General features: G+C 48.8%; 1 protein-coding gene across 2 annotated transcripts in view; it reads right to left on the bottom strand.

Moving 5' to 3' along the window:
* Positions 1–525: 525 nt before the first annotated feature.
* Positions 526–9,225, bottom strand: part of DNAAF9 (dynein axonemal assembly factor 9) — a gene marked incomplete at both ends in the record, with an annotated part of 148,784 nt that continues 140,084 nt past the window's right edge. For both annotated transcript variants that reach the window (XM_079719722.1, XM_079719723.1), the window contains 6 exons: positions 526–638; positions 1,216–1,309; positions 2,550–2,615; positions 3,943–4,148; positions 6,116–6,190; positions 6,517–6,623. In XM_079719722.1, coding sequence (XP_079575848.1) covers positions 526–638; positions 1,216–1,309; positions 2,550–2,615; positions 3,943–4,148; positions 6,116–6,190; positions 6,517–6,623 — 661 coding nt within the window. The remainder of the gene's footprint in view (positions 639–1,215; positions 1,310–2,549; positions 2,616–3,942; positions 4,149–6,115; positions 6,191–6,516; positions 6,624–9,225) is intronic.

The following is a 9,225-nucleotide window of genomic DNA, read 5'->3' as shown; positions in this document are numbered from 1 at the left end:
CCTCTAGGACTGGGCACAGGGTCAGCAGGGCCCAAGCCTTCAGTGGAAGAGGCCTAAACAGGGAGGCAGGCACTCCACTGGGGTGAAAGGCTCTCCTGGGGTGGTGTCTGAGGCCCGAGGCCTGTGGTGGCCTGGGGCCCCAGGCATGGCCACAGTTTGGCAGCCAGGATTCTTTATGTCCCAGCAGCCACCCTGTGCAAATCCAAATGCTCCTCCCACCCTCACACACTGCTGCAACAGCCCAAAGAAAATACTGTTATCAGAGACCCAGAGGTCCTGGACTGCTGGCTGCACACAAAGGGCAGCCCCCTGTCTGCTCATCCTCCATGAGGACCCCCCTCCCCCGCCAAATCAGTGGTGCAGGTGATGCTCTTCAGCGCTGTATAGAGAATAAAGACAACATGCACTCAAGCCAGCACACAAAGGCCAAGGAGAACAAAGATAGCCCCTCTAGGGAGGGGCCTCTGGAAAAGCTGAGGTTAAGACACCCCGTTTTAAAACGTCCATCTCCAGGGTCTTCTTCCTCTAGGGCTTCTGCTCAAAGAGGTCATGATACTCCTGCTGCTCCAGCTCGCGGTTATACTTCTCGATTTCCCGGTTGGCTTCTTCCACGTAGTCATTCATGAACTGGTCCATGACTGGCACCTCATTAAGGAAGAAGGCCCTGAGCCTCGGGGCCAAGGGAGCTGCCCAGGCCAGAGGAATCTGTGGACAGGTGAAGTAGGGGACACTGAGGTAGTGAGTGCTCAGCCTGCACAGAAGGTACCTGACTGGCTTTTTTAATATACTGGCAGCACCACAGCTGCAAAGAATGTGACAGGGGTTGACACAGGGCCCTTCATGAGCTCTTAGAACTGAGCCCTTCAGTTTTCACTAGCCCACAGCAGCACCCCATCCACCTTCTCACAAATTAACTACTGTAATCAGACCCAGTCTCCAACTTGTAAATCATGACTCCCTGATGACCACAGGATGTCACCACAGCTGCATTTAAACTACAACCCACAGAGTAACCTCAGCCATCACTGAATGAAGAATAAATGTAATTTTAATGACTCTAAGAGGACAAAATGAAAAGTCAGCCTCTGTGGCTTGCTGTGTATTCCCAAACCCAGCCGGCACCCGGGGCTAGGCTATGATGGCTCTAGCAGATACCCTCTTTACAGCCAGGTTTTCACACACCCCCAGCCTCTCTGCCCCAGATTCCAAGGATACGTGGGTGAAAATCAGTCTTGTCACCAAAGAAGTTGACAAACTGGGTGCCATTATAAAAGTAACCTGCAGGTAGGGGGTCCAGGTGGCGTTTCACCTGTAGGAGAAGAGTCCTGTTAGAATTATCTGACCATTTTCTATCATTCACTCATTCATTAAAAACAAAAACAGGGACTTCCCTGGTGGTCCAGTAGTTAAGACTTTGCACTTCCACTGCAGGGGGCGTGAGTTTGATCCCTGGTCGGGGAACTAAGATCCTGCATGCTGCGTGGTGCGGCCAAAAAAAAAAAAAAAACACCCCAAAACAAACACGACTATTACCCTAGCAAAATAGCCCACTTTGCTCTGTGGAAGGCTAGGTGTGCCAGGGAATAACACCATCCTCACAGTAGCCATCAAACAACGACTGACAGAGGTTCTCCCACCTCTCAGGGAGAAACTCTGGAATTATTAATGGGACCAAGCCCCAGGTGCCAACAGTGGTACTGGTTTGACAATACACGATTCCCTTCTCTTACTTTCCCATTTTCCTAATAGTGTTTTCTAGAATCACTTCCAAAATAAACTACCTGCGCTTAAATCCTTATTTAAGGTGTGCTTCTGGGGGAACACACACTGCCTGCTTTCTGAGGTGCCCGTGGTGTCCTCAGCAGGAACACCCAGAGGTGCCCAGGCCCTGGAGTCGGAATAAAGGGGCTCTCCTCAAATCCACAGCAGGGGCTCCTGGAAGCCCAGAGTCCTGCCCCACCTGCTCATTACTGGGACTTGGGACACAGCTCATGCTGAGACCTGGACTCTCTGTCCCTTTTAGCCTTTGTCCCCAAACCCATCAGGAAAAGGCCTCAGTGGGTATGGGAACTGGGGTAGAGCCTGGGAGTCAGCATGGGAGAGGGCTCCTCAAAGGGCCTCTCGTCTTGGCCTCAGGATTTCACAACCTGCCCATGAGCAGCTTCAGGATCTAGTTTTTACCTAGGCCCTCGCTGGTTTCTCTGTGGTTTATCTAGGACAGAGGAATGGGAGTAGGAAAGGACTTCTCTGCAGCTGCTTGAACACGGTGACAAAACAGACCTCCATGTCACCTGTTTCTCCCACAGGCACTAGTTCCCAATTTCGTAACCACATCACACCAGAGGTCACACTGCCCTTCTCACTGAGGCTGCAAGGCCAGGTGAGCTAAGGTTTCTCTTTACCCAGCTTCCCTCTGTGGCCTGAGAGAAGCAGGACCTCCAGCATGCCCTACAAACAGCTACCTCACTCAGGAATCCTAAAAGATAGAGCTGCACAAGAACATCCTTGGGACACTGAGGGGACTTAGGCCCCCAGGGCAGGGTACTCACATGGATGTTCCTGATCTCCTGCTGGGTCAGCATCCCCCTGGTCTTCAGGGCTTTCCTCTGAGGCTTCTGTGCAGAGATGTAAGGAGGTGTCAGTTTCCAACAGAGCTGATGGGTACACGGGAGGGTGAGGGCTCAGGGCTCTGGGGGCCAGTTACATGACTGAGATGCCAGAAGGGGAAGCACAAGCATCGTCATGGACTGGATACAATATCCTGCCTGTCTGCCCCTTAAGAAGACCACTTTCCCACCACAGAGTCCTGCGGGCCAGTGGGGAACAAACGGCAGAAGAGAGACTGATGCATTTGCAAATTTTCTGCCTCTTTGCAGATTCTCAATCCTAGGCCCCACCAGTGACAGACATGCAGACAAAAGAACAACTGGGGCTTCCCTGGTGGCGCAGTGGTTGAGAGTCCGCCTGCCGATGCAGGGGAAGCGGGTTCGTGCCCCGGTCTGGGAGGATCCCACATGCCGCGGAGCGGCTGGGCCCGTGAGCCATGGCCGCTGGGCCTGTGCGTCCGGAGCCTGTGCTCCGCAACGGGAGAGGCCACAACAGTGAGAGGCCCACATACCACAAAAAAAAAAAAAAAAAAAAAAAGAACAACTGGAGGTCTCACAGTCAAATACCATTTAAGAGTTTATCCAGTGAGTCTGAGACAGGTCCCAACTGAGCATGTACAGAAGACCCAGGCCCCAGCCAACTCTATTTCCAGAGCTCTAGAATAAGCTTAAGCTCAGACTGTGCTAAGAGGCTTAGAGCCCAAAGCTAGCAGCATATGAAAGGATTTAAACTCCAGTCCGGGTTTTTTTTCTTTGTAGTATTGGACTAAAGATGTTTGTGTGGCTCTATAGGCAAGCCTCCTCTTCCCCTGTACCTCTCTCTAGGGCCGGGCTCACTGCTGTCTATGCTTGGAGTCTTGGTTTGCAAAGGACTCTAAGCATATCTTTGTTGTTTTTCCTTTCTAGAGAGAGAACCAAAGTACAGGAGACGCTGGGCTCAGAAGACAGGAGAGCCTATGAATTAGGTTCAGCTAAGAAGACATTTTTGAGTTTAGAACACTAAGCTGATCCAGGGTCCACATGAAACAACTAAGTTTCACCTAGGTCCTGGTTAAGCCATCTGATAATAACTCCAGTCTGCCTTGGGAAGCAGGACTGGAAATGGCTTTGAGAACCTGGGCTCGCAGGGTAGGCAGCAAAACAAGTCTGCCTGGAGTTTGCCCCAGGGGCTTCCTCCCACTCTCAGAGTCCCTGAAAACGCTGGCTGAGCCTGTGAGGGGTGAACCAGTGGGGAGAAAGCAGGGAGAAGGTGGAGGGGCTTCTGCCTCAGGTCCAGCAACAACTCTGAAGTGTCTGGTCATATCAGTGCCAGGTCTGTCTGGGCTTTGGAAACCACCTGCTTAGCTGACTGCCGCAGCCAGTCCTTGACACTTTCTTCCTTCAGGGAGCAGCCTATGAACACGAGGTAGCATTCCTGCTGCCCGCTGCTGCCTTGAGGTGTGCTTCTGGAGTCAGGTGGTGGCGTGGGTCCCTCCAAAACTGGCACGATGCTCAAGGAATTGGCCAGAGTGTTGTGGCAGACCTCCATGGTCCTCTCAGAGTCTGCAAGGAGAACATTTTAGTCCCTGAGACCCTGCCCCAAAAGGATAAGGCTACACTAAGACTGGATTAGTGCAGCTGTGGGGGACAGATTCAAAAGACAGGCAGGAGGGAGAACTGACATGACTGACAGGAAATTAGAAAGGATGAAGTAAGAGAGGGAGGAACAATGTAAGTTTCTAGCTAAGCTGATTGGGTGATCCGGTGGACATCATTAACCCAGAAGGGGACTACAAGAGGAAGAAAAGGTTTGCAAGTGGGAGAAGAAGAGTTTGACTCTGCATCTGTGGCATTTGAAAGACTGTAGGACCCTGAGTGGGAGACATCTACACAGTCATTAGAAGGAGGGAATGGCTGGGGTCACCCCTATGGAAGAGGTAGCTGAGGAGAAGCAAGGAAAGCTCCCTTGGTAGAGGTGGAGGAGGTGGGTCTCAGCTGAGGTCTGAGAGTCCATGGAGGAGGGCAAGCTCAACAGTACAAGTGCTGCAGGAGGGACACATGGGTGGGAACAGGAAAGATGTAATCGGGTTTATAAGCTGAGGTGCTGGGGGTTAAGATATACTGGAGACACAAGAAAAGGGTAAGGTTCCCCAAAAAGGCATGATGAGAAAGAGATCTAAAACAAAGAAAGGTTTACCTTTAACAAGAAAGGGGTCAAGAGCCAGTCTAAATAAAAAAGAAAAGGAGGTGATGATAGGGGAGAGGGACGAGCAGGGGGGGCTCTGTCAGAGTCTGAGGGAAGTGGGCTTGAGTAAGGGGCTTGTAGAGAGGGGCCAAAGTTTCAGATTCAATAACATAAATTAAGCCAAAGGTTAAGGACCTTGAGAGATTCTTTTATAGAGGATCTGCCACCTAATTCTCCTATCTGAACCCAGATGATTCCATGCTTACAACTCTCAGTGGCTCCCTGCTGCAGACACCCCAGGTTACCTGCCCAGCATCCCCCTCCTCCTCCAATACCAATTCCCCATGGGCAATGGCAACTCGATCCTGGCCAATGAGAGAAGTCTGCTGAGGAACTGATAAAGACACCCATCGGAAGAGCCAGCTTCTTCCATCAGCTGGCTGTTGTATCTGGATGTGACACCTAGACCTGCAGCACTACCTGGCAACCATGAGGGGTGGGAACCTGAGGAAAAGCTGACACCAAGAATGTAAGAACACAAAAGCCATATATTACCTGGGTCTTCAGTGGCCTTGCTATGCTGCCAGACCTCGTGAGTTCTTGCTATGTAGCTAACACCTGCTAGCTGAGCTGGGGTTTTCTGTTATAACTGCCAAAGATGCCCTAACAGACACACTCCCTCACTTCCTCCCCTGGGACCCAGACACAGTAAACCCTTTTTGGTTCCTGAAATGTGCTTTTGCCTCACATCCACAGCACATGCTCTGCCTTTTCCCTGGAACATTCTCCCCTTTCTCAATGATGAGTTAACTGGCTCCTTGTTTTCACACCTTCCCTGAACCCCAGCCCAGGATTGACAGACTTCAGGTTGCAAGGGCTCTAGGGTCAAAGGCTGATAAACAGGTTTACTGAACAGAGGGGAGGAGAAGGCAAGTGGAAGGCTTGAAGACTTTGGCAGAAACGGATCCAGAGCTGGAAGGCTCAGCATTGGGGTAGCTCCTGGTGACAGGTCTAGGAGGAGGCCATGAATGGCTCAAGAGGGGTGGAGTGTGAGTCTTTAGAACAAGGAAGTCAAGGAGCTGTGAGGAGAGGCCCTGGGCAGGTTCATCCAGGGGCAGGAAAACAGATCCTCCACTGCAGAGCAGAAGGACCTGGAGAAAGATTGGGACCCTGACTGAAAGGGATGACTGGAGGAGCCTATGGTGTAAGACCCAGAGGGGAGGGTTTTTTGAGAGAGTTTAAGAGGCATCAGTGGTCTGCAAAGCACCAGCAGAGGCTATGAACTCACATCATGAGATGTGAGCACTCCATAGAGTAGCGCTCCCAAATCCAAGCACCCAGTTACCTGAAAACTTCACTTTGCCCAGGATGTGGTAGATGTTTCCAGAGAAGGGACTTGGCTTGATAGAGGACTGAATTGCTGGTGGAGGAAGAGGACAGGGTTGTTACTCACCTGGGGGCAGAGGCCAAGTCCAGGGTGGCACAGCTGGGAGGGTTAGGGACTGGAAAGGCACCTCCTCTAGGGTCCAGGGTTCACAGGTACCCCCACCAGATCCTCCCCCAGTGGCTCTGCCACTATTCCCAGGGGTAAGGAACTCCTGGGTCCTCAAATTCTTCTGCCTGCTTTCAGACCCAAATGGTGAGAAGAGACAGCACACACAGAATACTAAAATGGTGCCAGAAAGCGGGGACAACTCTGGGGCATTCTTTTACCAGTGTCTGGGACATGTTCCGGTCAAGGCTTACCTTTACACTTGGCCACAAAGCGAGTCTTCTCCAAGGGACGACCAAACCATACACAAATCTGAACCATTAATGGAAAGACCGATCCAACATCAAATTTACCTTCATACCTTAAAAGGTTTAAAAAATTATAAATACAAGTAATTGGGGCTTTCAGTGTTACTACATACTACATTGGAAAGAACTATATATCACTTATCATATTTGAATTCTCCCTTAATTGTACGTCATTTTGTGTACAAAGCGCTTATTTGAAAGCATTTATGTCTCTTTCGTCTTGAGACTGAGAAGCATGTTTGCCCCCTTAGAGCAGGAAGGTCTTACCTTCTTTGGACTAGCAATTCCTTAAAGTCAAAGACCCCCTCTACCTTTGAAGCTTGCCAGTATCCCAACTGTGATTAGGGGTCCCTCCTGGTACCTTTGGAGCTCTTCCTCAGGATCCCCTCCCACTCTCTTCAGGGCTCCCATTATGCCCTACCCTCACTGAGGGCAGTTTAACAGACTGTACATTTGGATGTGCAGTCTCTCCAGAAGGAACTAAAGGGCTGGGGCATCTCTGATGTATTTTCTCAGTTTTGAGTTCAGCAGACATACTGACTGCCACAGACTCATTAAGAATGCAGCATTTAAAAAAGTTAACTTTTTATTATGGAAAATTTCAAAGATATGCAAAGATAGAAGGGCAGTGTAATGAATTCCTACCACCCAGCTTCCAAAGTTATGAAACTGTCATTCCTTCTTTTGAATGATTTCATTGAGATGAATCCCTTGATTGGAATCAGTCCAGGAGAGGGCATAACATCTCATGGGTAATTTATACCACCCGCAGCAGTAGATGAGTGTACTAGTTTCACAACAATTCCCCCAGCAATGAATTTTATAGATATTTTTGCCTAAATGTAACAGGTGTCAATCAAAGCAACAGTGAGACACCATTTTTCATTTGAGTATTACCTACATGGAATTCTGTTAACACAGTTGCCATTTATACTTGGTCTTAAGTGGACTGTTCACATCTATATAATATGGGTTACTTTTCTTAAATATCTAAACAAGCTTCCCAAATACTATATTAACCCTTCGTCACATTTGATGCAAACACCTCCCTCCAGTCTCCTGTATTTTCGTATTAGTTTCCTTTGTTTGAAAACTGCACGGCAGTTTTGGATTTTACATTGTTCAAAGTATCTTACTCTTTAAAGCAACTTCTTTAAAGTAAGGTGGTGGCGTAACATTTTTGCAAGACTGACATGTTCTTTTTGTTCTCTCCCCATCCAAACGTGAGATTTGGAGACCACGGGCTTCTCAGGCTTCTGTGTTCAGAGGTGTGTTCCATTCCTTAGGGGAATTTGGAGGGGCCAGGGGAAGAGTACAAGGTTTCCTTACAGACTAGGAACAAGCCCTTCTACCAGGGGAGGTGGGGGTGGGGTCGATGACAACAGAGGGCTGTGGGAGGGGAATGGCTGAGAATGTGCACAGCACAGAGCTGAGCACATCCCGCAGCTAAGGCCTGTTCACTCTGAGGTGGTGGCCCTCACCCAAGGAGAGAGGGGAGTAATGTACAGCGATGAGCAGGAATCTGATGACTGCCATCTTGTTAAAAGAGTAAATCATCTGATTCCTAGGAATGAACTTGGAAGGCAGGGCCTGAAGGGTGATTCTGAGGCCCCTCCATCTCTGATTCTCTACAAGGACTGATCTTCCTGATAAAGGAAGATTTCAGACTCTAGATTCACAGAGCCTTCTAATGAACTCCCTCATACCTGTCTCTGTCCTAGATCGGTCTGCCTCCAGAAAAGTCTGTGCCCCGAGCTAGGTTAATGTATGCCATGCCCACAATGAGTTGGTATGGACTGGAGAATAGGTGCTTCCCTAGGCACCAGGTGGAGACGACAGAAGTCTCAGGACCAGGCCCAGAGGTGTGGGCAGCAAAAACGTCATTAGCTGCAGCCACTGGAGAGGAGAGTTTCACCCCAGAAGCTCCATCTTTTTCTTTTTAGCTAAGATATTATTGTCTTATTCAGGCATAAGGAATGATCCACCTACTCACTGTTTAAGTATGATGTGACTCAAACCAGAGGTTCCTTCTAAAAATAAGCCTGAAAACCTTCAATTTTACATATTGACCTTTTTTTTTTTTTTTTTTAAACAGGATAGTACAATCAGTTTTTTGCTGGTACAAAATACTGGTGATGTAAGGGGTGGTTGGAGGACTCACAGAGGTGGCTGAGGGAAGTGAGTGAGGACAATAAAGATGATCCAAATCAACATGAGGGATCAATTTTGTCTAAGCTTTAACAACTGTCTTCCCCTGAACCTTCAACAGAGCAAAACTAGTTTATCCATTCTATACAGGGACAAGTGCAGCATGGTGGTTAAGAGTACAGGCTCTGCTGTACAGCAGAAATTAACACAACTTCGTAAATCTATTATACTTCCAAAAAAAAAAAAAAAATACAGGCTCTGAAGCCGCACGACCTGGGTTTGAAATCCAACTCTTTCACTTACTAGCTGTGGGACTTTGGACAAGACATTTAAGTCCTTGCTTCCTCAGTTACCTTATCTCTAGAATGAAGAAAATAATGGAATCCACCTTGCAGGCTTGGTGTGAGGATGAATGAGATAACACAGGTTGAACTCTTAGAGTGGCACTGTGAACAGAACTTTCTGTGATGATGGAAATGTTCTGGATCTGAACTGTCCAAGACAGTA

The sequence above is a fragment of the Hyperoodon ampullatus genome (genome assembly GCF_949752795.1).
Source record: "Hyperoodon ampullatus genome assembly, chromosome: 14".
Taxonomy (NCBI): Eukaryota; Metazoa; Chordata; class Mammalia; order Artiodactyla; family Ziphiidae; genus Hyperoodon; species Hyperoodon ampullatus.
This window is presented reverse-complemented; position numbering and strand designations above follow the sequence as displayed.